The sequence below is a fragment of the Macrobrachium rosenbergii genome, chromosome 12 (assembly GCF_040412425.1).
Source record: "Macrobrachium rosenbergii isolate ZJJX-2024 chromosome 12, ASM4041242v1, whole genome shotgun sequence".
NCBI classification, from domain to species: Eukaryota; Metazoa; Arthropoda; class Malacostraca; order Decapoda; family Palaemonidae; genus Macrobrachium; species Macrobrachium rosenbergii.
The window spans coordinates 112,864,508-112,890,353 of record NC_089752.1 but is presented as its reverse complement, the minus strand read 5'-3'; the positions used below and the strand labels follow the sequence as shown (position 1 = coordinate 112,890,353).

The 25,846-nt window shown below is 36.4% G+C and overlaps 1 protein-coding gene across 13 annotated transcripts in view; it reads left to right on the top strand.

The window, feature by feature from the left end:
• The window catches only part of LOC136843898 (high affinity copper uptake protein 1-like), a 220,073-nt gene that overhangs the window by 172,866 nt on the left and 21,361 nt on the right, over positions 1–25,846 (top strand). For 3 of the 13 annotated variants that reach the window (XM_067112787.1, XM_067112783.1, XM_067112784.1), the window contains exons 2-4: positions 5,580–5,658; positions 8,759–8,957; positions 23,023–23,240. In XM_067112787.1, the coding sequence (XP_066968888.1) occupies positions 5,583–5,658; positions 8,759–8,957; positions 23,023–23,240 (493 nt within the window). In that variant the 5' untranslated portion in view covers positions 5,580–5,582. Of the gene's footprint in view, positions 1–3,439; positions 3,639–5,579; positions 5,659–8,758; positions 8,958–23,022; positions 23,241–25,846 lie in introns of those variants that run through there. The other 10 variants (XM_067112789.1, XM_067112794.1, XM_067112791.1 and 7 more) reach the window with 7 other exon arrangements.

The following is a 25,846-nucleotide window of genomic DNA, read 5'->3' as shown; positions in this document are numbered from 1 at the left end:
TTGTATCTTTTCCAAACAGTTCCTTAACCTAAATGTGACAAGGAAAAACTAGTGTGCATGACGTCTTGCTTTTTTAGAAACCTTCACCAAACAATTAAAGCCTAATGACTTATTTTAGATCTAAAAACATACAGTATAACTTTTGGGTGGTTAAGTATTGTATGGTCAAAGGGATTTTCCACAGCAGTGCAAACATTGTGTTGCCTCTCCATTTTAATGATTAAGTTTGCTAAAATCTAGAACTTGTAGCACATAGGGGAGTCAGAACTGAGAACTTTTAGCTCCCTTTAACACACAAGGGACCCAGTGTTTAAATCAATATTGGGTGGTGAAAACTGCAAGCACTGTAAGACATATAAAATCTTAGCCATCAGAAGTAATGAAGTTTTAATTGTGTCAAAGTACTGTAGTAGGTACAGTAATCTATGTCAAAGGAAAAAACAGCCCAGACAAGCTCTTCACAAATCCAGGAAATCATTGTAAATAACAGTGATAGATTTGAAAGTTTGTGAAGTATTCATATGTTTATTGGTAAACTTATGTCAGTTGACCTTCACATTCCATGAAAAAAATTTCAAAATGACAATTATTCAACTGTGGTTTTGTAAAATTCAGTGTTGGCGAGAAATTGATATAGTATAGTATAATATTGCTATCAATTTCTCATCAGGAATGTTGAGTAGCTCATTGGCTAGGTAACTTTTGTTTGTATATTATGCCAGCTTTGCCTGAAAATATGCACATTATTTTTTTTTCCACTACCCATACCTCTAACACTTCTGGGGACTGAGTAAAAAAAATATGCTTTTTTTGGGCAAGAACTACTGTAGAGCAAGTGATTAGCTCCTAGGCAATGCAAAATAAACTACTTTAAAAACACAAGGGAAGAATTATTAAAATTGTTCTTCTCATTTCATTATCATTATTAGATAATAAACAAAAAGTAACACCATTCTTATCCCTTTTGCATTTCATAGGGTAGCCCGCCATCACATAACACATTCTAACTTAACCCATCTCACTCTCATGAAGTTTACTCTAATACGGTACCCAGAATTTCCTAACAAAACCTTACCGTTGACAGTGCATTCTAATCATATGGCTTTTGACTTACCTTCATTGTTGGAATAATCTGTTTAGTTGTGCATTTTATTCCCCCCATACCCCCAAGGGAGCAAACCATTTTTTCAGTATTTACAGCTACCAATACATTTTTCAGTTATGGGAACCTTGGTTAGAGACTGGGTACAATTCTGTATTTGCTCTAACGAATTGTACAAACCATTGTCATAGGAGTATCATCACTCATGAAGCTGGTTCAGGCATTCTGGCTGTTTAGTATACAGTACATAGTTGTCTTTTGCTGTTCTGGCTCTAGGCTTTCCCTGAAGCTCACTTCAACTGCGTGCTAGGACGCAGAAGGTGGACTCAGCAAGAGGCAAAGTAGGAGGAAGATTGGGAAATACCATAACTCCTCCTCTTTGAGCTGGTTGCCTTCCTCATGCAACTTATCTCAGTCTTTAGGCAGAAGGAGAGGTAGGAAGAAGATTTGGAAGTCTTCTCCCTATAAGACTTGACATAGGCGCTACTGTCCTCTGAAAGGCAATTACAGAGATTGCAACCATTTGCAGGAAAACTGTCTGGGAGGACAGATGATATGGTCATTGATTGAGCTAAAGCTTCTTGAGAGAGGATGACCAACCTGTCTCTTGTTTCTCTGCTTGTTTCCAATGCTACTCCTGATTTTATAGGACTGATTACTCTTCAGCTGGGCAATCAGTTCCCCCTATAGGGTGGTAGTCCAGTTCTGTTCAGATTGTCCACTTATGCTCAGTACTTCCACCACTCTTAAGTTGCTTTGGTCCCTGACTAGCAGGGTCAGGAATTCTCCAGGCATTGTTCCTAATACCTCGTATAACACTGTACCAGCTGTAGCAGATTTGGTGCTGTTGCTGGGTCTTCTGTGTTGAACGAATATTAAATGGTGTGGGTAATCCGTGTCTTTGAGTCGGGAGTCACTTTTTGCCCCTTGGGAGATGATTCGGTGACTTGCTCATCCAGAGCCTTTCTCAGGATGGTGTGGTACATTAGCCCTTTCTGCCTGGAGCGTGGGGGGTGGGGACTGACTCATTCTGGTCCTACACTGTCAAAGCCACACCAGATTGAGCTGGAAATATGCTCTCCGGCAGTCATTGAGCCTATTTGTGAGCAAAAGAGTATGCAGTTTCCTCAATCAGGCAGACCCTTACGTTCACTCGGTAGACAGTGCCATCTTTTCACATGGGGTTTGGAGTTGATGTGATCCTGTTTAATCAGAGCTTTGGTTTAGGCATTAATGGTATGAGACTGTTTAGCTTCCTTCCTTGTTCTACAAGGAGACATATGCAGACCCCTGGTTTCCTTGTTGTTTAGCAGTTTGGTGGTTCTTCATGCCCTTGTGTAGATTCCCAGCTTGTAGGACAAATTTATATCTGGCTTGGGTTGGATGTTGATACTGCTATTTACCATCCTTGATTTTTCATTTTCCAAACAGGAAGATAGGGCTCCTCTGAAGCTTTCTTAGGGCATTGTTAGTCCTATTGAACCAAATTTTCATGGGGCTCTGTTGGCCTCTAGCATCAAATGCTCATACTCGTAACCAGGAAGTTCGCATTTTTAGAAAGTGGGCTGTATGGAACGTGACAGGTTTATGACCTTGGAAGAGTTCCAGTTTTGTTTTGTGAGACAAAATCTCCTACTTAAGGAGTTAGTATCCATATAAAAGATAGTTTGTATCCTTGTAGGAACAAATCACAAATTGAAGATAATTTGTATTGTTCCTGCACATACAAACCAAAAGTTTTTATCGTAATCCGACCTCAACCTTACTTCCACATTTGTTCCTGTTTACAGAAGGAAAAGTTGGGTTGAGAGCCAGGTCAGTGGGCAGTACCCCCATCCTTTAAATACCTTGTTACAAAGCTTCAGTGACCAAAGTAGCTTTCACTGAAGGTAGGCCTATATCCAGTATAAGACTTGGAGTATTTATATCTAAGAGGAATGCAAAGTATCTTGAATTTGAAATTTCTCTTAAATGGTCATCAATTTAGTAACATTCCTTTATTATGTTACTTCACCTACCAGACCAGAAATACATAGAGAAAACCGTTCATAGTGCAGTGAGGAATTCGCCAAATCAGAGAGTTACCAAGTGGCCCAATGTTTATTTTGCTGTCTTTTGTGAAAGTTTGAAAAGGTTTTCAGAATATTTTTGGGCGAGAATGCTCATAAAATACTATTTCATGTCACTATGGTATAGTACAAAGCCTGCATAGAGAAAGAATGACTCGCTATCATCATCTTTTAGATTTATAGATTTCAGAAGTGGTCTGATGTTATTTACTAAGTGACTCCTCGTAGTCGTATCTTATCAGATATGCATCGAAGCCTATTCTGAAAATAGATATACATTACATAGACAGTGTGAGAGTAGTAGTGAGTAGGGACGGTCGACAGAACACAGAGTTAGTACCCGTAACTGAATGTTAGATGTAATTTGAGTCTAGTGGTATTATAAATAACTTACAATTTGGTATGCACTGTGTGATTTTCGTGAATTGTCTAGAAGAGATTTGTGACCCATAAGTGTATACAACCACGTGAGTCCTAAGCATATCCTATTTATGTGATGTGATTAATATCTGAATAGAGTGAGTTACAGTACAGTGATTTTTGTGGTGTTAATATATACTGTAAAAGGAAAAACATGGCTTGTATCTTACCTAGGAACTTTAAAATATTGGAGTTAAGTATTTTGTATTATATTTCTAATTATACTGTACTGCACAGTTATGTAAGTAGAGCATTGCCAAGTATATACTGTATTGTGATGGAAAACATATCAATGTACTAGAGGTGTATTGATCTTTATTATTCAGTAATTGATAGTGTTTGGAAGTACTTCAACCATGTGTCTCTATCCCATAGGGGGTTAGTGCTTTCAGTGCACCTCATGGGCTGCACCGTAGGCATTACTAAAGGTTCTTTGCAGCGTCCCTTCGGTCCCTAGCAGCAACCCCTTTCATTCCTTTTACTGTACCTCCATTCATATTATCTTTCTTCCATCTTGGTATCCACCCTCTCCTAAAATTATTCATAGTGCAACTGCGAGGTTTTCCTCCTGTTACACCTTTCAAACCTACCTACTCTCAATTTCCTTTCCAGCACTGAATGTCCTCATAGGTCCCATTCCACCATGTGTCTCTAATAGGGCTTTTATTAATTTTTTCAGTTTAAATATCATAATTTTAGAGTTCTCAATAACTTTCCCATGCCTAAAAGTAGGTTTATTGGTTCTGTCAATTTTAGTATTACAGTACACTGCTTTAAAAATTGTCTCCAGGGTTCAATTCTAAGATGAAGCAGAAATTGATTTCCATTGCAAGTGTGATTATGTGTTGGTTGTCATTGCCATTCCACATTCTTTTAATTACCCCTTAATAGGGAAAAAACCATTTGCTTACCAGTTTCAGCAACAGCACTCAAAGAGAGGACAATGAACTTTTTATATACTGCTTTTAAACTGCTGTGCAATGCAGGGAAATGTGGAATACTTTCTGAAAATGGTCTTCAGTGTTTACAAAAGTACAAGATTACCTAATAAAGTTTATAAATTGTAGAATACAAAAATTAAGTAAAGTAACAAGTATAATGCATTTAAAAGATGATGCAAACCACAATATATTAAATAAGAAGAATCATCTGCGTAACACCTGTATGATTTATAAAAAATTTAAAAAATCGGTACAGTACTTGTGTTTTGCAGTGGTGCAGTTCAGCCAAGACCTTTGCAACCAAACTGATACCATCACTCAAACACACTGGATATCCACAGAGGCTAGAAAAAGTTTTGAATAACATGAGACTACAGGCATCTGTTTCCCTAACTCAGAACCAAACTAGATCCAGTGGGTGGGAAATGTAACTCAGGAGCTTCAAAGTCAGTCAGTGTGCAGCAGACTTCTACGCATACAAGATAACTTCATTCTGGAGAAAACTATCAGCCGAGTTTGTGAATACTGTAGTACCACTACGAGAAAGCTCAATAACAGATTAGATAAAGTTGATCAACACACTTGTGTGATTCTTTTAAGGTGTCCCCTTACTTGGGGTCTCTGGGGCACTGTATCTATGTAATTTCATTCAGTGTCATCTTGACCTTTGTTCTTCTCTTAGTCTTCTCAGTTTTCTTAGTAATGCTAGAATTTCCTCCTTGAATCTTGCATCCCCTCTGTTTAATCTCTCTTTCTCTCTCTCTCTCATTTTGAATGGTGATTTTTTGTAACTGACAGTTCCAGATTTCTAATTGCTAGTGGAAATGGATTTGTATTTTCATTGCTGTTTCAGAGCCCTTTATATTGTTATCAGTCTCATTAGCTAAAGTGTTACTTTATGAGTATGAGCTATTGTGGCTGGTATTAATTTTCACTTTCAGAATAAAGCCATTTTTTTTCTTGCAATCGTAACAGTTTTGTACATGAATGCTGTGTGATAAGCTTTGAAACTTTAATTATTATTATTATTATTTTTGTTTTTTACAGAAAATGCATATGAGCTATTATCTCTCGTCAACAGTATACGACTTCTTTTTCAAAGGAGTCAACGTTACCACAACATGGGGTAAGCTATTTCATACATTGGTACTTGACTCATAAACCTTCCATTAAATATTGAACTATTTTTTCCCATTTTCATAAAAATAATTTTTTTTAGTTTATTGTCACCTTTACTTATGGCAAAGAGGTATTTTGTACAGGTTAAGTGGGTATTAATTCAACAGTGCATTCTTTATATCACTTATTTTAGCATTTGTCCAGTTAACTTCAGGGTAGAAAGCAGTTCCCTATCAGGAAAAGGTAGTACAGTTGGCCGAAATGACGGTAATGTTATTCACTGTTCAGGTGTCCCCCTAGTGAGGTGATTCCCTTGCTACCTCTGATTTTATGAAGTTTCATCTGTGATCTCATACTAGGAACTACTGTCAGGCATCAGTAACATGGAATGGATGAGCTCAAAGTATTACAAGATGTTGTACTGTAGGCATTACTTAAGGTTCTTTGCAGTGTGCCTTCGGCCCCTAGCTGCAACCCCTCTCGTTCCTTTTACTGTACTCTCTTTCATATTCTCTTTCTTCCATCTTACTTTCCACCCTCTCCTAACAACAGATTCATAGGACAACTGCATGGTTTTCCTCCTGTTACACCTTTAAAACCTTTTACTGATAATTTTCATTTCAGTACTGAATGGCCTCATTGGTCCCAGTGCTTGGCCTTTGGCCTAAATTCTCTATTCAGTTCTATATATTCAATACAAGATGCTGGATTGGGTTATCTTAAATTTTCTTGAAATTGATTATTTTGTTAAAAATTTATTTTATTAAATGAATATCCACACAATGTTAGCATTTAAGTGTAATTTAAACAGTTAGCATAGTAACGTGTACGGCAAATTCATTTTTATACAAACACCCTACTGCATGTCTCTTAAGAAACAGTTGTGTTCTTATAGAAATACAGACCAGTGTTTTTGAAATAGGAGTATTCTTAGCCTGACCTGGAAATGGTCTCTGAAACTTGGTAACAAGGTGGATAATTGGTAGTACAGTAAACCCCCCGTATTCGCGTTCTCAGGGTTTGCGGACTCACGCATTCGCAGGTTTCTCTGTGGAACATATCTAGCCATCATTCGCGGAAAATTCGCCCATTTGCGGTATTTTTCACTGAGAAATATTCACTAATTATTGTATTTTCATGTATTTTTCATGAATAAATGCACTTTTTGTGATAAAACTATTAAAATACTCAGGTATAAGCATTTTTACAGGGTTTTCTTGGTTTTAAGCTATCAAAATGGGCAGTTCTAAGTGTTTTTAGAGGGGTTTTAAGCATTCATGGATTTGACCTATTCGCGGGGTGTGGGACGCATCTCCCGCGAATACGGGGGTTTCACTGTAGGTGGGTAAGTGGCGGGGTACCACTCACTCACTTTTCCTTCAGCCATCATTCTGTGCAGATATCTTGCTCATTCTCTTTATATGTTACATATCGAAGCTATTTTCTTTGATGATGATGGTTTGCTTTGCTTGTGATTATGTTTCAAGGTAAGGTATGTGTGATATATGAACAATGTAGGTGTGTCTGGCAAGATAGTGTGTGAACTCTTCACGTACTCGCTGATTTCTTCTTTGGGAGTTACTCTCTCTTTGATGTCACCAAACATTTTCGGTTCTTTCATAACTGATATCCCCACCACTTCCAGTGCTCCTACTGCTCATTCTTCCCTGGCTTTCTGGTCCAAGGGGATTAAATGCAAGAAGAATGTGTCCCAGCACATGACCTTTGTTCATGGCAGCCTAGGTATATAGTATGTGCAGGTTTCTCCCGAGCAGGTATCCTTAGCATGTTTATGGTGTGTCCATGCCTACTCCTGCAATGTGACTGCTTCCAGTATGTTGATGGAGTCTCTGGGGTGTCATAAGTTGATGTAGCCTACCTTATATATTCCTGGAGACCTTTTGTTCGCCTTGTTTCTGGAAACCATTCAGCTTTGGTCTGCTGTTACTGATGTTCCTGCACTGATCTCAGTGGTGGTTCCTGTACAAGAAACCATGAGGTTGCCCCTGGTCCTGGTTCCCTTGATCCACATTGCTTTGTCCTCAGACATTGTTGGATAGAAGTGAGACTACAGTAGTTTGGAGTCAGGTGAAAAATCATAAGTGTGCTTCTTCCTAGTTGAGCTCTTCCTCGTAGGTTGTTGTTCGTTCCACTGTTTACAGGAATTGGACTGATTGCATCTGGGTCTTCTATTCTCTTGAGGGGCACTTTTGCTATGTCTTTCCCCCTCAATTGCAATTCAGGTTAACTATAGTTAATGGGTTTTGTATCACAGATGATGTTTTTAGAACAAGTCTTAATGTAATCGTATTAGTCATGATCTTCGCTGCTCTCCTCCTTTCCCCTCAGGAGAATGAGTGATATAGTGCTGGGTGGACTGTGGGCTGGCGATGCGCTTTGGAACCTTTGTTCTTTCAGCTGTTCAAATCAGTGTAACTGGAATCTGTTTGCATAGAATAATGCTAGTTGGTTAATGGATTTGTATAAAAACTTTTGTTTTAAAATGATCTTTTATTTTATCTTCTAGCAAAGTCTGGGAATGGTACCTGCTGGACTTGTTGCAAAATACAGTGTGTGTTCAAACCTCTCTTATTCATCCATTTATTAGACTTAGAATTTTGTATTATAAATATACACTGACAACTACAGTATATTGATTTTTGTTGTAGAGAACATTTAAATTTTATTTTGGAATTGTAATGTTTTTCAAGATAGAAAAGAGAGGACAGTGTAAATCATTTAAGTTTGCTCAATTCACATTTGGAAAAGCAAGATTAATTAATGTCATCTAAAACACTGGAAAACAACATTCCTAACCCTCTTCTGTTGTGAATTTGTTTCTGTAAACTAATGGTACTGAATATTTTAAAGAAACAGCTACACATTTCATGTATCTGTGTGTTTTAGTACATATGTACTCTCCATAAATTACAACAGCACCTTTCCTCCGTGAATTTTTTGTAGCAGTAAGTGGAGTGAAGTTTTATGAGACTCCAGTTATGTTAGCATACTCTAAGGTTATAGTGTATGCATAATAATAAGTTGTTATATTAGAATATTTAAATTTTCAAGATGACGTCTATAGTGTATTGTTGATTTATTTTCAGGAATGGTGTCACTCTGTCTCGGCCTCATGTCGCTCTCTGTCGTGATGGAAGGGTTCAAAGTAGCAAGATCTCAACTTATGAAGCTGTCTCAGTCCCGTAGATTAGGAACCAGCCGATATGGCACATCAGAAAGGTCGCCTCTCATTGTGTCACAGTCTGTTCTTGCCCGTAGAAATGAAAAGCTGTTGTTTGGACGCAGGTAGCTTGGGTTTGGCTTATGTAAAAAGCTTCAATGAATGTGCCGTAGTTAATGTTTTTATTTTTGAGCTTTGGTTATTGTCTTCGGATATACAGCACAACATAAAAGTATGGTAGTTTCTCTGTATCTGCAAGGGTTGTCACCCTTTCAGTGTTAGGCATGTTTGACTCTTTTCTGGTATAAAGTTGGCAAAGATCTGTATTGTATACTGATTTGTTGTAACTAAAGGTTTGAGTTACACACCTACTTCACTTAGCATTCTAATTTCGTTTACCTTTCCAACAGCCCCTTTCACTGATATATGTTTAACATAGTTGGTGGGACTATTGCCTTTATTCTAGACGTGTAATGCAACTTAGCTGCCATATCTAGTTGCCATAGGTGATAGGTGGCCATATAAATGCTGTACCATGGTCATCCATTCTCAGATTGGAGATCTGTTCCTTGAGGATTAGCTGGATAATGCATTTTCTTTACTTTGTCTTTATCATCATTTCAGTTCCTGTACCTTTTGATTTACACTGTACAATTACTGCCCTCCCCAAATGATGTATCAGTGCTACAGGGGCTTTTTTTTCCTGCACAGTATTTGGGTCCGTTTTGTAGACCTGTTGGATTTGCAAAGTGTTCTGGCTCTTTTAGGTCTTCTTATTTGATTTCAGATTTTTTTATAGACCGTTTCTATAGGGTCTTTTCAATTTCATATTGTTATTTATTTTGTTATTAGTACAGTATATATTTACTACGATAAATCTTCATTACCTTGTGCTCTTTGCTTCTAAGAAGGAACTATTGTGGAACTTTTTATATTGGAGTTGCCTCTTGGAAGGAAGTCCAAGAGTATATCTGAGTTGCCTCTTGGAAACAAGTCCAAGACAGACTTCCTCATTCCATTTTTTGACAGACTTCTTTATTTTATACGGCATCTTAGAACCTGACTAGGGTAGAGCTTCTTACAGTAGAACAGAGTTTCCTATATGTTCAGTGAACTGTAAGTGTGACTGTTATGAAATACCAATATCTATTGTAAACTCATTTTCACACAGAATATTTCAAGTACAGTACATATAGACAATATTTATTCTGGCACACTTAAGATAGGAATTGTCATTCTACCAAGAAATACTCATTATTAATCAATTACTGTCTGGAATTAAGAACAGTATATTTGCGGATGGTTTCGCTGTATTTTATCCTCAAACTCTATGGCATGCTGCACTCAGTTTCACACTACTATAATGAAAATAGACACTTGGGCTTTATCAGTAGGACCCCAGTTCTTTCGTAAAGATATCAGATGGAAGAGGGGTTATGTCATTAAATAAAGATGAGATACCATTTAATCCATATAAACCAGATGTAAACTCCACAGGCCTTATTTTTGAAACATCTTGATTGCAAAGCCCACAGATTTTATATATAAAATAAAATAAATTTTTACCTATAAACCTCTACTAAGGTTTAGCCATTCAATCAAAATATGCTGTTGTGAGCGATGTGCTGTTGCCCTTGTTTTTTAATCACAACTGAATCCCAGTTCCTCGCACTGGATTTAGTAAATGACAGAATTGTGATAGTATAGTGAGCAAAACATTGGCCTTAACCCACTCAGCAGTAGGTTACGGTCACTCGGTAACCACTCTTTGTATCCTTTTAAGGTTTTCCAAGTTTTGTCTGATTGATCTTTCACAGCTGACTAATCATACACAAGGTATGAGTTTTTCAGAGATAGGAAACAAAATTGTTTTAACCATATTAAAATATTGTTTCAGTCTGTAAATATGTAGTCTTCTTATCTCAAGAAGACTTACACAATTGACATTGTGAATACAGGGGGATTACTGTTTTGTATATTTATGGTCAAGCTTCAGTCATCATATGTGAAAAAGCAGCTGAAGACAAATTCCACTGTCTGTGGGTAGTTTCCAAGGCTCATTGTTCAGTAGATCTAGAATTAATTGGTCACTGAAAACATTTGAGGTAGTTTAAACAGATCTTGGCAGTTTGTGTAACGCCTTGAAATGTGTACATTTTGTTGTGGGTTATTCTGCCTCAATATGTTGTGCAGTATATTTATATTTCCACTTGTGTGTAGATATTTTTATTGCTCTTATTTATATTTTTGTGGGTTTTTATTTATTTTTTTTTTTTTGAGAAGTAGGGCTTAAACAACTTCAGCAATTTTGAAGACAGAACTTCAGCAATTTTGAAGACAGAACTTCAAAGCAACAAACTAAAATTATTATTTGAGAGCAAAAGTTCTCAAGTTCCCATATACCACCATTCCCTCCCCCCCCAAAAAAAATAATAGTAATTCAGTCCAGTAAAAAAAATTGCTAAAGATTTTTAGTTAACACATTTAAAGTTAAATTTCAATGCACCTTCTTCAGCTATATTTAGGCTGTATATTTTATGATCACATAGAAATGAACTTGTAGTCAGAGTGCTGCTATTTGTAAGGTGATGTTTTTTATTCATTTTGCTTTTCTAGCAACATTAGTACCATTTTAACTTAAATTAGGTAACTGTCCCAGATCACCACCCCAATCCTGTTTGAATGCACTTAAAGCCACATTTATGGCTAGCTGCCAATCTTATGTGGGCTGTGAGCCTGTGACTACCTCAGCTTCCTTGTCTGGAGGTCATGACCCTCTTATTCCAAGGCCTTTAACCAAGAATTTCACAGCTGAAATAACAAAGGGAAGTCCCCTTCCAAAGTACTGACCCTATAATAGACCTCATTTTTCTCCATTTTATGTTTTGAGTACATATGGAGCCACTTCTTATTGGTATGAGAGGGCCCTCTTCATTATGAGACCCCAGTGACATTGTTATCCATTTTATCATCTTTGTCTGCTTGAAAAATCTTCAGGAGACACACAGGTAGGACAGTATTTCTTTCTGTTCCTGAGACAAGGAGAGTGTCTACTCTTCTTTGTCTACTCTTCTTTAAACAACTCCAGTCAGGGCATGACCTAGTATTCTAGCTAAGACAACCATGGCTGTTCCAATGGCAGATCTTTGAGCTAAAAATCATAACACCTTCCTCATTGTACTTGCAGTGATAAGAATGCAAGTGTGACTATTAGACAAAGAAGCTACTTTATTATCTACAGAATTAAACTAAAATAGTTTAAACGTAGGCAGAATTCTTGATACAATATGTGTGTGGTATATTTTGCTTGATGCAGGTGAATCCAGGATTCAGCCTGGATGCTGGACTTTTTCTATTGTTCCATGCTGTATTTTTGGGGGTCTGTTGTACAGTTGCTGAGTTAATTTTCTCCAGATACTGGAGTGGGGTTCAGTAGCTCTATTGGTAGAGATAGACTTGTTAAAACATTTTTAATTTTTTGCATGTTTTGTAAGTTACTGTTTAAAAGTATGCATTCCTTAATAGTTTATTATTACATTACAGTGTATGTGTGCACTTTTTCATGTTTATGTACTGCATATGGAGATGTGTTTTGTGCTATTTTTGTTCATTGTTCCATTTGCAGTGTGATTATAATATGGTATGGCAACACTGAATCATACAACAAATGAAGTTGCTGCAAAGGGATGTGGGGTGTGTTCCTAATGTTATTGAAAGGTCAGGAAAAAAAAAATGGTGTTTTTTATATGAGGCTTGTGCTTGGTGATTGTGCATTAATGCATTTGTGTGTGATTACAAATAAGTAAAGTCCAAATTGTTTAACAGTGTGTGCTGAAAAGAAATCTGTTTTACAGTTAAATTACTTTTATCTGTATTAAATGCTTACAGTGGGATGGGATAATCAGGATGTGAGATATAATTAGTATCTTGTTTATTAAAATACCCAGTTTTTAGATTTTCACAACTTTGATTTTCAGATTGTTCATCTCCTTGGATATCACTCTGTTAGTAATAGCATGCTATATTTTAGTTACCATACTCACTGTTAGGTTGGTATGTAGAATTTTTTCCTTCAAAATATGGCACAAAAAATAGGCTGAGAAGTTGAGGTATAAGTTAATGTAATACCTAAGGCACTAGATTACCAGTACTTGTGCCTAGTTTAACTCAATATGTGCACCCTAGTGTTATTTACTCAGTTATCATCATTAGAGGCACTTTATTTAGAGAAGTCACAGCCAAAAGTTGGACACAATGAAACCATGAAGGTGTACGGTTTAATAGTAGTATCACAGTATGAACCTGGGGTCACCACTAAAGTGGATGAATACAGATGAATACCAAAACAAGAAAGTTGGAGCATAAAATTGCTGACCTAAGAATAGGAAATTTGTGCAGGAATTGGATTTACATCCTAATTGAGGGTCATTCCTCAGTTCCTTGTAAGAAGCAGCACTTGGTAAAATTTTAATCAGTCTGCCCTTTGAGGACTGAGGTAGTAGATCCTAAAGTCTGTTTGCCTTAGTGCTTTTAGGTTATAAGCTATTCGAGAAAATGAAAACATACCATATACAATGGGAAATTGTCAATTTAGAGTGTATTGCCTCATTGGAATGAGCCCCTTGGTCACTCACTGGTAGTGATTCATTCTCCTGCCTCTTTGATTAAGAGATATTGCTAGACTGACGGGTAGATCAAAGATGCCATAAACAAACGCAGGAAAAAGTTGAGTTGCTTTTATGACGCCCATACAAGTGAGCCATGGGAATGGATACAGACAATTGCGAAGGTTTAATTACAGAATACTAAAAATAAATTCTGTGTGGCGGTGGGAAGTATCATAAAAACGAAGTTGCCAAGAAATTTGTTGTCCAGTGGCTGGAAAAGAAACTGGATGTCTGAATGATTGAAATGGTTTGAATACTTGGAAACAGCAGTAAATATCAGTAGGAAAACACAGAAAATCATGGAATAAGACCATTGATGAAGGCTTGGGAATTCAGACAGTAAATGCACAAGACAGAAAAGATCGGAGAGAACTTACTTCACATCTAATCTGTTAAAGAGAAGGTCCAATGTAAAATGATGACTGTTAAGAAAGGACATTGTCCATTTTTTTTAAATTAGGGTTTTAGAAATTCTATGTCAGATATGTTACTTAAAGGATTATATATTTCTAAAACTTTGAGGGATGAGAAGACATGACTGTAATACCTGGTACCTGCCTGCCCCAAGATAGATTAGGCTGTAAGGAATCTAGAAGACTAGGGTGAAGTTTTTCTATTTTTTTTGTTTCTGTCAGTACCAAGTTTTAGTTATGCCTTGAGACATATAAAACAGTTGTGATACTTTGCATGAAGCACTAGTTGCTCAGTTTAGAACAGATTATGAGACCAACAAAAGGATACCAGATGTTCTATGGGAGACCGAATACTTCTTGAGATTTCAAAAGAAGGGTGTCACAGGTACCCAGGGAGACCAATGCCTCCTAATGCAACTGAGTACCCCCTAATGAAACCAAAGAATTTGACCAGTGACTGATGTGACTCCTTTGTTTAGAACATTTAGGCATTTCGTGTCACATCTTTTATAAGTGTGAAAAGGGCTAACTTTCAGAAACCTCTACCCCAAATTTTGGGAAGTACAACAGGTTTAGGTCTGTGTGGGACAACAAGGCAATGTAAATGAAAGTTTTGTGTTCTTGAAATATAAAACTATTAAAATAATTTTATGCTTTAAAGGATGCAGTTTTTATGTTAATATCATAGTAGTAATATAGTTTTAATATATGTAGTTTATATTGTTGATTAACCCTTTACGGATGACATCATCATCAATGCTTCTGTGTTAGCTTTTCCTCTGTAGGGGGTGAGATGTGAAATGAATTCTCTACAATTACTTTTGTCTTATGCACTTACTACTTGAATTCCCATCTAGTCCAGGTCTTCATATCTGATGCCCAAATCATCTAAATCTTCGAGATCTTTATATACTATACAATTGCTGATTACCAAGGTTTTACAGCTTCATTATTTGTAATAAGATCTACCCACCACACTGGTCATGATTCTTACCATTCCATAATTGCACCTTTCCAGAATCTGAACTTCAAAAAAGATTAATAGAAGTAATATGCTTTGTTAGTATTGTATATATTAATAAAATTCTGTGTTGGAATGAAATATGGAACTTTCTGTAATATGGAACTTTCTGTAATATGCTTTTATTTGCATGTTTATTTGGGTCTGTATCTTTTAGAAAGTGTACTTTTTATTTAGTGAGCTAAAGCTTTTGGGGTTCTCTTTTGGGAGAGTGAAGTGTGCCAAGAAGCAAGCTTTGTGTGTGACTTCGATTTTAGAGAAAAGCAGTACAGCATTTATTTTGGCTTAAAGTTTTTTTTTTTTCTCGAAAATAATACTTGGAGGTGAAGAGTATCATTGACATTTGAACTATGGCCATCAAAATAGTGTCTTAATTGTTTGTCATGAACAGCTTACAAAAACCATTCTAGTGCTTCAGTAAAATTCATTCCTGGTTCTTAGAAGTGTAATGCTAAAGGACAAACAGTTAGGAAGCATGACAATCAGAATTATTAAATCAGAGATAGATTATCCAGATGACATTTTTCTCTTAGGGGTAGAACTAGTTTCTATTTTTGTTATTGGTTATTATTTTATGTGCTGTGATTGGTAATATGTAAATGTAAAGTTTCCTTGTTCTTGAATGATATATGAATACAGCTTAATTTTTTTTATGTACGGTAATCCTCTTTATTCTTAAATCTTGTCTTCATTTGGTTAACTCTTGTGTAACTTGATATACAGGCGGTCCCCGGTTTACGACGGGGGTTCCGTTCTTGCGCCGCGTCGTAACCCGAAAATCGTCGTAAGCCGGAACATCGTCGAAAATCGTCAAAAATCATAAGAAAACCTTACTTTTAATGCTCTGGGTGCATTGAAAACGATGTAAACTGCATTATTATTGAGTTTTACATCAAAAAAACCTTCAAATTATGATTATTCTGCCATTTTGGGGCCATATTTCTTCCGTCGGATCGGCGACGACGCGTCGTAACCCGGAACATGCGTCGTAAGCCAGGAAATAATTTCTGATGAATATATTTGAAAAGCGTCGTAACCTCGGATCGTCGTGTCGGAACCGTCGTAAACCGGGACTGCCTGTATATATTTTTATTATTGCCTGATCTTTAGTCAAAACTATTAGGCCTAGGCATACGTACAGTTGAAAAATTCTTTCCATCAGATTACTGTATGCCAACTTTGATTTATCCAAAAGCATTGATTTTAGTCAGTTTATCTTAGATCACATATTTAAATTCTAATCCAAACCTCATACATTTGTTTAGGTTCTCAGTTTGTACTTTGATGGTGTGTTAAGGGCATTTCCTTTAACTTTGAAAACTTACTTCAGGATTATATATTATATATTTAGGTTTTCAATGTGTGCTTGTTAACTTTAAGCTGATTTTCTCCCTTCATTACTGATTGTATTTTTGGTAGTAATGGTACTTCACTGAGATTTGTTTTCCAAGTGGTAGGTTATTGGACTGTGTGACCTGACTTTTCGTCTGATGTCATTTTGTCTAACATCACTTCGTCCACGTCTTTTGGTCCTCCGTATTTTTGTCCGATGATTTTTTTGTTCAACGACTTTTTGTCTAGTTGTAAATAAACTCCTTAGAAAAAACTACGACGAGCCTCATTGAGGGATTGTTATTACCGTTCTCTTTTCTCTGTTAAAAGTTGTTATTGTATTGTTAAAACATTACGGTAAAGTAGTATACTCATTCTCTTAAGTCTGGTATTGTATACAGAAATTGCTAAATTTTAATGTAAACTTTCTGAATCTGCCCATCCGGAAATGGCAAAATTCATTGTGTCAACCAAGAATAAAGAAAAGTAGTGGATGAAAGTAATTACATCTACGATTTTCATTCAAGCAATACGAAACCAGGAAAAGAATGCTGGAGATGCGAGAAATACTTGCTATCAACTTCCTAGTTGCCCATACTTTTAAGGACTATTTAAAGGTGCTGACAAAAAAAAAATCTTGGATTTCCAGCTAATCCAGGGGCTAGACATGGTTTTGAAATACCTGACGAATATTGTAAACTTGATAATGGTGAACAGTTTCTGAGATATGATTCGGGCGTCGAAGATCAACAGCGTTTACAAGTATTTGCATCAGAAGGTGCTCTTCAGGATATAGCATCATATCGTCACCGGTCATGTGATGGACCCTACAAAATTGTGCTAGAACAGTGGTTTCAACTGTTTTGCATTCTATGTACAAGTTGAAGGTAGCAGTTTTCCACAGGTCTTTGCACTACTGCCAAATAAAACAAAGAAGACATATGAGTGATTTTTTGAGCAGTTGAAAATTATGCCATGATATCAAGTGGATTTTGCTTGATATCATGGCAGATTTCAAGGTTCCAGTGCATAAGGCAGTTAATTCATCATTCCCTAATTCATCTGTTGTGGCATGTTTGTTTCATTTGAGCCAATCAGTGTTTCGAAAAATTACAGACTGAATTCTGTCTTGAAATTCAATTAGCCTTCCTCCCCGTTGAAGATGTCAAAGAGGCTTATGAAGATTTAATAGATGATGAGGAAGTATCTGCTAAATTCATCGCTTACTTCGACTTGACTTACATAGGCATTGTGAGAGGACGCGTTGCTAGACGAAGGAGGTAACCACCTACATTCCCAATAGCTGTATGGAATGTTAATCAGCGTATTCTTCAAGATCTACCGAGAACAAATTATGCTGCAAAGGGGTTCATTCTGCAACAAAACCATTTAGCGAGTGGAGCACATTTCAACAAAACCATTTAGTGAGTGGAGCACATTTCAATATTTGGAAATGAATCAAAACTCTGAAGGAAGAGGAAAGGTTCGTTAAATGTAAAAGACTCAAATTCTTAGGGGAGATCTGTCAAATTCATTTACGGGACTTAAAGAAAATAACTGAACGCCTCAAAAGATTGGTTCACTGAATATGGTTCAACAAGCAGAAAAATTGATTTTTTGAGGAATGTGGCATATATTCTGCATCAGTTTTAAGTGATCATAATAAATCATTAGTTATATCTTATTACTTTTCTTAAATGACTTTTTTTTAAATATATTTTTCCACTGTATTTTACTTGTATCCTATCAATAAAATTCTCAATGATTGTTCAATCTTGATATTCACTTTTTTTTGTATTGAGTATATTTACTAGTGATCATAATAAATTGGACAAAATGTCGTTGGACAAAAAAAACGTCGGACAAAAAGACGTAGGACCAAAAGATGTGGACAAAGTGACGTTCGACGAAATGATGTCGGACGAGAAGACATAGCACCATCAGACTGAACTTTTATAAATGAAATCGGTCAGATCAAGATTATTATATCTTCTTCACTTTTTTGCATTGAGTGTTGTTTGGTTTTAAAGAACAAACTTCAAAGTTTAATGCTGTTCTTTTTGTTTTCTTTTGGTTTTGAACTATGTTGCACACTGGGAGAAGATATCTATCCTGGAATCAATTGGAAGATGTAATAACAGTATGTACATATCCTATGATTTTATTCTCAAAGACAGAGGCTTGCAAGTCTGTTGTGGTCAAACCTCATTAAAGGTCATATGAGTGAGAAAAATACACTGCCATTCATTGTCACAAAGCATTTTAGGTCACTGAGCTTCTCCCTTCTTGGGGTTAGGCAATAAATGAGTGGTGTTCATTCTTCTCTGCCATTCTCAGAAGATATGTGTCAGCATCATCACAAATCTTTGAGATCTTGTCTTTCTCATGCACATAATTACTCACATTGTAGCTGTTCATCTTGCTATACTATATGGCTGTTGTGATGACTTCCTCTGATAGGGGTAAAAATTTCTTTCTTGATTAAGAAGGTTCTTTGATGAGGCGAGGTGGTTACTGATGCAATGGATTTTCTTCCCCAGATTAGCAACAAAAACCGTTCATATTTATCAAAATGGTTTGGTTCATGAAGGCTGGATCTGTCAGCATCATTAAAGTTTTTGTCTGGACATAGAGGAATTGTGTCACAGATGGAATGAGAGTTCATATTTTAAGGTAGTAGAAGAAAACATGGGATTCCCAGTTACTGTATCTGGTGATATTTGGTTCTCTGCCATTATTATCAGGATTTCATTCATGTACATCACCAAATATGGTGTGGTGTGACAATTTTTCACCAAAGATTCCATATGGTGAAAGTTGACAGCCTCATTTTTTCTTGTTTTTCATTGGTGTTTGAAGTAGTTGCTGGTTGCACCACAAACCCTCTGATTACAAATGAGTCAAATTTTGGGGCTAATAAAACCCCAGAGTAAGTCTCCAGTTTAACAAGTATTAAAAGTAGCATCCAGTAAGTAGTTCTGGGCATGTATATGCAGATTCCTAAGACCCCATTATCTGATTGCCTCACTTTTCATTTGTAACCTGAACTGTATATAGCTCATGAGATCTGCAGACTGTGCTGATTGTTTTCCAAAAGATTGCAGTCATTTTACTATTTAATCATCAAATTACTTAAGGATAAATGTGCTTTTCATCTCCTTATTTTGCTTGTGTGATAGAGAATTTTTGTGAAATCCCCAGTTCCAAGTAAAAGTCGGTGCCAACCAATCTTTTTTAGTGCTCTGTTAGGTGTTTGTGATGAGTAAATTTCCTGGATTTTCCATACTCCTTTATATGCCCTTGTTTTACTCATTAATCATTGTTTTCTCCATTTACACAAATTATCTGATTAGTTCTGTTTTGCTCTTTGAATTTTGTGTGTTTTATTTTTGTATTTGTTTAACAACTTCAGTTTAAGACTCATGAGCCTTATTCTTAAATTGCTTTGTCCATGATATATAATTTTGTTTCCTTTATGTATTTTTGTTGATGTAGGTTGACATATTATTTGGAAATTTGTATTTTCCTTTGCATTGATTTTCCTCTTCCCATTTCTGCTTGTTGGTTTAGCAACATGCATTAGATGTAATGACTTGCATGGTAACCCATGTCACAAGACTTTCATCAACTACTATTCAGTGGTTGTCAAGGTCAGATTTGTTCTTCTGAGCACAGTTATTCTACCTGTTGAGAATGGTGCTTACCCAGTAGAACTAAATTTAACTTTAGCTGGAGGCATTACAAAAGACATTCCAAGAATACTGTGAAGGATGCTTACTTGTCTTCAGCGCGTAGGTTGTTTGACCTTTGGCAGTTCCCTCTTCACCTACAGTTGGCATAGCAGTGTGCTTCAGTCACATGCCCAATGTTTATGTTACAACACCCTAGTGTGCTTGTCTCTCATGTCTTTAATAGATGCTTGATTTTCTTAGGAAGAAGAATGTAGGAATGAAATACTGTAAAGTATTACCTGTTCACTTCTCTTCAGTAGCAATTGCAAAACAATCTGCTTATACCTTTTCATCCTTCCCTGCTTAGATAAGCTGTACCTCTACTATCATCAACATGCAGGCATTTGCTGTCACTAGAGGGTCCAACTCAAGTCATGAGACAAGCTGAACTTCATGCAAGTGACCTTGAACCTCCAATCCAGGACCAGGGCAACATTGATACCAGGAGACAACAGCAGGAGCCCCACCCTTGTGGGAGTCTATTTCAAGCCAGCGTTCATCATGTGTGTATCAGTTATCTCACAGATCCTAGAGGTAGTTGCTTTTTATGGAGATCACTTATGAAATTTTAAAGAAACCTGCATGGAAATGCTGAAAAGATATCATTTTATAAACCTCATTTCTCTGCAAATGACACCAGATGTCTGTCCCCTACCGATCCCGAAAGGGATTCATCATCATAATTAGAGGCACAAGTGCAAACTCTATCAGTTTTTTGAAACAGGCTTTGCCATGAACCCTTTTAGGGTTCTTCTCTTTGCCATGAAGAGCATCCTGTATGAAGAAATCCATGTCATTTAAGCCAAACACATCGCCATTCCCAATTTTATCATTGAACATAATTCTAGTCCAAGCCATATCTTTTCTTATATGTCAAGACAAAAATTTATCAGATATGAAGAAATCCAAGTCATTTAAACCAAACACATAAGGAAGTTGAGGTTTGAATGGTTCAAGAACCCTCTTGCCCACATGAGATGTAGAATTCCACTTTGAAGTTGTGCATTGTACAAGCCATTTCTTTCCTGAGAAGTTCTGCGAGCTTCAGGGACTTTTTCTCTACAACAAGGTTCACAGCATCAACTATTTAGATTTAAGACACTCTTAGCAAGGCCTCCAAGTCTGATTTGCAAAAGAGCAGGGTGTTATGGAATTAAGGACACTTATGAAGTTAAGGGAACATGAGATCAGAGATCCTTTATAAGCAGTGACATTTTGTTCATATCTAGGTGAGTTTAGTGAAGGGGAGATCATCACATGTTTTGTTTCAGGAACACATGACAAGGTTGCAGACAGCCTCAGTAGAAGAAATCAGAACTTCCCCTGGAAATGATTACTTCATCTCAGCATCTGTAAGCTCTTTGGCACTTCTGAGGCACCTTCTTAAGGGACCCTCTTGACCAGACCAGTCACAGCAACAAGACCAGCTACTGTATATTGTGCTTTCCTTTTGTATCAAGTAGCCCTCCATCTTATCAAGATACTGCTACAAGTCACACGGCACCTTTCAAACTCCTCAAAATCACAAACCATATGTTGAGAGTACTGCAGCGGAGGATTGGACCTCGGAAACCGAGGTAATGTTACTCACTACATGTAACTGGAACAATGAATGCTAAAGTATACTGCTTGAAGATCTGCATTCTTGCATTTCCTGTTTTGTCCTCTTGAGTTCTGTGCCCGAGTTATTGCCATCAATACTCAACTGATTCGCCACATTAATCTTATTACAGTGGAGCAGCATTGTTTTCTATCACTTTATGCAAAGACTTTTAAGGTTTTCCATCTTGAATTTGTGAAGTAACTATTATGGGAGATTGTCACAATCTCCGCTGGCAGCTTCGTACTCCACTGTGAAGTACTGTAAGATACAACTGTCTTCAACAGTTCACTTATACTGTCAGTCAAGTTATTCAAGAATCAAGAAGGCAGAGGCTAATTTATTGTATCATTTAAGGATGTTACTTTGAGTGGACTTCTTTTCTACAGTACAGTAGTCTGCTGTACTGGCAGCTACAGCAATTGCCTGAGGCTACACATACCAAGGGTTTCTCACCAAATTTTGATCTCCATGATTGTCTTGAGCAAAGAACCATTTCTCTGAGCAGTCTAAGGATCATGAAACGTGTGGAAAGAGTGATCACACACACATACACTTCATTCTTACGTGTAGAAGAGGATGCTTAGGGTTATGATTACCTATCTTACATTTGCCATCTTTTTGTTTTCGTCACTTCCATAGTAGCCACTTGGTCTTCAGGCAGCCTTACACAATCTTGTTTATTGTAAGCTCACCCCTAGTGTATTTCGACATCGATTAGATGATTGCTCCGGGGGTGGTAACCCCGGCATTCTAGATAGCTTTTTCTCATATGGTATATGTAGCAATTCTTATACCTAGAAATGTGCTAAATGGAACCAATTCACTGGGTGACACAGGTCTTCCCCCAGAAATAGATTTTTCCTTTGTCAAAATCCCTTTTATAAGGAGTAATCAGATTTACATCCTGTTGTTGTTATAGTTGAGATTTATCTGTCCTTGTGACAACATGGGTTTTTGCTTATTCAACCAGCTTTCATCTCTTATGTCATCATAGAGCCCCTAAATTTACCATGTAGTCTTTTTGATTTACCAACCAGTAGTTATAGCCAATCAGACAGGAATGCTGGTTAATAGTTGCAAACTCATTTATGAACTGATATTTTTTTTTTACATTCAAAATAGGAAACCTTTTTAATTTTCAGAAATGTAGTTTATTTTACTCGAGGGCCTTTGTGCCAGCTCATCTGATTGATTGTCCTGTACTTTTTTGAGCTCCCTGTGGCCACTTGCTAGTGTAACACAGTAAGTGGTATCCATCAGAGAGGAAGATGCATTTGATTAATGCTGCCTTGTACCAGTTAGCTAGCAGAAGCAAAATAAAAAAAAAATATTTGTTGAGAGGTATGTATTTATGGAACAGTATTTATAGAGTATGAGTTTACCAGTTGTCTTCTTTTTTGTAACTTTTTGATATTTATTACAGGGTGAGATTTCACATACTTCAGACATTTCTGCATTTGATACATCTAACCATTGGATACCTTTTGATGTTGGCTGTTATGAGTTATAATGGCTATTTTACTATAGCTGTGGTTGGTGGTGCTGGCATTGGTTACTATTGCTTTTCACTCTTTGATCTCCCTGGCAAACTTCTTGGGACTGCAGCCCCAGCTCCAGCCAAAATTGCTCCTGCAGGTGAAGGTAATTCTCCACGTTTTCGGGGTTCGTATGGAACTTCAGGAAATGTCTTGTCACATGTTGGGAATCGTCCTTTGTCCGAGCTTGAACCTAATCCTCGTGACAGTGAACATTTGGACATTGCTTTTGAAAACCCTTCTGGTGTCAGTCGTGCCAGTGATGATCTAAAAGCGGCAAGTGCATGTCACACTGAATCAAATTCACTGGTGCAAGAAACCAATGAGTGTGAAGATTACAGACCAGAGTTAGACAGCCATATTAATGATAAGACTAAACTCCTTCCCCAAGAGAAAATCAAGGTGGAAGTTCAAGTCCATGTTCATAACTCGCCTTAATGGTTGTGAATAGTATTTTAGCTTAGTTGAAAATATGATCTTAGTTGTTGTGTATTTCTCAGTGCAACCATTTTTGTGATATCTTAACTCTCTTATACCAGCAGCTTTTTAAGTCTTTCATCTTCAGCCATTTGAAGTAGTAACGAAGGGTTTTACTTCCTTTTTTATCAGTATGGTCACAGATAAGAAAAGATTACGGTTTTCTCGTGTCCAGGAGATATCATGGTAGCACAGTAATTGTGTCTTAGTTTCTAGTTTTAATGCTAACTTTTTATTGATTTTAGAATATATGTGTACAGTTTACATGGTAAATTATTTTGTTGATTACTACTTTAGATAATTCTCATGAAAGTTTTTATCTGCAATATCTTGTAACACATTGTGTTATGATTGCTCATTCTAGATGCTAAGTAAATCTTTGTAACACATTGTGTTATTACTGCTGATGCTAGCTGCTAAGTAAAAGTATTTCAAATATATATATTTTTAGAATATTAGTTAATGAAATTTTCATTTATCATAAGAGTCTGGAAGTGATTAACAATCTGATTTTTATCATACTTTATTTTGCAGAAAATTAATATACTTAGACAAAAAAAATTTAATCTGTAGAAAGTGTTATGCCTTGCAGTAGTGGGTATACTGTGTAAATTCTTATTACATATATGCAGATGGACCAAGAGAAAGGCGAAACACTGAGTATGAATCCTGACTGGTTTCACTTTCAGTATATCTTAGACCTTCTCAAGACTACCGATACATAATGGTAGAAATTTACAATATATGTTTATGCCCGAGTGACAGAACAAACATACAGTGGTTGGAAAAAAATACACCTGGAAAAGAGTAGCAGCGGTCATCTTGTTAGTGTCTGAGGTCAGTACTTCCTTTAAAAATGTTGAATATCTATTGCAGGTGGATCTCTTTTGCTGTAGGCTTAGGATAATTACCCGTCCTAAAATTTATACATTTTACACAATTCTTTTGAAATAAATCCATGTCCACTTTGTACATTTCTTGACTTATTCATATTCTTATATTCTTATAATAGCTTTTTCTACAGATGGATTTGATCATGTTAAAAGTATATTGTTTGACTAAAACTATCCTTTTAGCTCCTTTCCTGTTGATGGCATGATTGTTATCACTAACATTAGCAAAATCGGCACTGTTCTCCTGTATAGATTTAATACATTTTTTATTGCTATTCTATAATTTTTTCCAATGATTTTCTAGCATGACCAATACACTCTCACATTTGTCCTTGTATTATCTATAGAATTCTCTATAAAAGTTTCCGTCATTTATCATTGTTCTTAAAATATTATTGACTAAAGAAGTTCTTACGGAGGTGGGGAATGTCTTCTGAAATCATTACTACATGGCACTACAAACAGGTTTGGTGTCTTGTAAGTTTCTCTGTTTTTTGCCTCTTAATTCATTATCTAATACAGCCATTTTATTTACTTTGCATATATTCCTAACTAGTATGTGTTATCATCATACACTAAGAGCTACATACATGTAATGCTCTTGAAATGGATAGAAAACTTATTTCTTTACTTGTCTGCTATGGTCATAGTGAAAATGTATATGGGCAGAAATGTTACGTTTTTCTGTACACACCATTTAAACCCATTATTACTTCTGTGTATTAGGCAGCTCAAAAGGGAGGTTACTGTTGTCGTCCTTTTCCATTGTGCATTTTATTGGTGAGACCAGTTAATTTACCAAAGAAAGCAGAATATCAAAACACCATTCCAAGCTAAGCATGTAGTTACTGATAATGATAACATGTATTTGGCCCGGAATGAAAATTGAAATACCTCATTTAGTAATTGAAATGAACTGGTCCCATCAATAAAATTCACAACAGAAATGTAAAATGATGTAAAAGTAAAATGATGGTAGCTTACCCTTTTTGTGCTGCCTAATACACAGAAGTAATAGTAAGTACAGTGTACAGAAAATTTAATATTTCTGTGTACATTTTGATTCTGGTCTTAGCCATAAAGTGAAGATATATTTTCCACTCCCATGTTTTCAAGAGCATTATGCATATGTAACTCTGTATCCTGACTAGATGATGAAATAAGATATAATTAGGAACAGAGGAAAAAAAAAAATAAATAATTACCCTAATTCTGTATTAGACAAAACAGTAAGATTCTTTATCAGAAACTTACTACACAAAAAACCTACTTGCACTACTATGTAGCAAGAATTTCAAAGATATTCCTCATCTCCTTCAGGACTTTGGAGTTAGCATAGCAT